The sequence below is a fragment of the Neopelma chrysocephalum genome, unplaced genomic scaffold (genome assembly GCF_003984885.1).
Source record: "Neopelma chrysocephalum unplaced genomic scaffold, ASM398488v2 Primary Assembly neopelma1_328, whole genome shotgun sequence".
NCBI lineage: Eukaryota > Metazoa > Chordata > Aves > Passeriformes > Pipridae > Neopelma > Neopelma chrysocephalum.
Window position 1 is genome coordinate 64,762 of NW_020897991.1, and position 1,164 is coordinate 65,925.

Below are 1,164 nucleotides of genomic sequence, written 5' to 3' on the forward strand. Positions count from 1 at the left end.
CTCACCTTAAAATCCCAATCCCACATTTTCCAGTTCCTCTTCATCCTCTGCCTCATCATCCCCCCTCCGTAGCACCCGGAATTATGGATTTATAGGGAATTCTGAAGCCCCTCCCCACGAGCCGAGCCGGGGCCGACTCACCTTAAAATCCCAATCCCACATTTTCCAGTTCCTCTTCACCCTCTGCCTGACCATCCCTCCTCCGTAGCGGCCGTTCCCGGGGAACCCCCTGGCTCCGTTCCCGGGGAAGGCTCCGGGCTCGGGGGGCAGGATGTTGTGGGAGAAGAGGGAGGGCAGGCGTTTGGGCCCGCGGGGCTCGTGCCAGGCCCCGCGCCCGGGGAAGGGCCCCGAGGGCCGCCCGTCCCGGCCCCAGCCCTGCCCGCGCTGCCCGAAGCCGTCCCGCGCCCGGCCCGGGAACGGATCCCGCCGCGCCCCGGGAAAGGGATCGAAGGGGCCCTCGTAGGCGCCGTCGTTGTCCTGCTCCGACTCTGTGTACTCGTGGTAGTCGTTGTAGTCGTTGTAGTCGTTGTAATCGTTATAATCGTTATAATCATTGTAATCATTGTAGTCATTGTAGTCATTGTAGTCATTGTAGTCATTGTAGTCGTTGTAGTCGTTGTAATCGTTGTAGTCGTTGTAGTCGTTGTAGTCGTAGCCCGACGGCCGATACAGGTCGCGCTCGTTCAGGGAGGACCTGGAGTCGTAGGACTCGTAGGGGTCGTACCTGCGAGAGAAACAGCCCTGAGAGCCCACGGGATCGCGGAATGGTTGGGGTTGGAGGGATCTCCAACCGTCAACCCACCACCGTGGTCACCCCTGAGCTGTGTCCTCAGGTGAGATCCCACGGGATCATGGAATGGTTTGGGTTGGAAGGATCTCCAACCATCAACCCACTGCCATGTCCACCCCTGAGCCGTGGCCCCAGGTGAGATCCCATGGGATCGTGGAATGGTTTGGGTTGGAGGGATCTCCAAGATCATCCAGTCCAACCATCCACCCACCACCGTGGTCACCCCTGAGCCGTGGCCCCGGGTGAGATTCCACGGGATCATGGAATGGTTCAGATTTGAAGGATCTCCAACCATCCACCCACCACCGTGGTCACCCCTGAGCCGTGTCCTCAGGTGAGATTCCACGGGATCGTGGAATGGTTTGGGTTGGAGG

At 59.9% G+C, this 1,164-nt stretch overlaps 1 protein-coding gene across 1 annotated transcript in view; it reads right to left on the reverse strand.

Annotated features, from left to right (window-relative positions):
- AKAP8L (A-kinase anchoring protein 8 like) overlaps positions 1-1,164 on the reverse strand; it is a 13,607-nt gene that overhangs the window by 8,552 nt on the left and 3,891 nt on the right. The window contains 1 exon segment of the mRNA XM_027705383.1: positions 142-724. Within this exon segment, the coding sequence (XP_027561184.1) occupies positions 142-724 (583 nt within the window).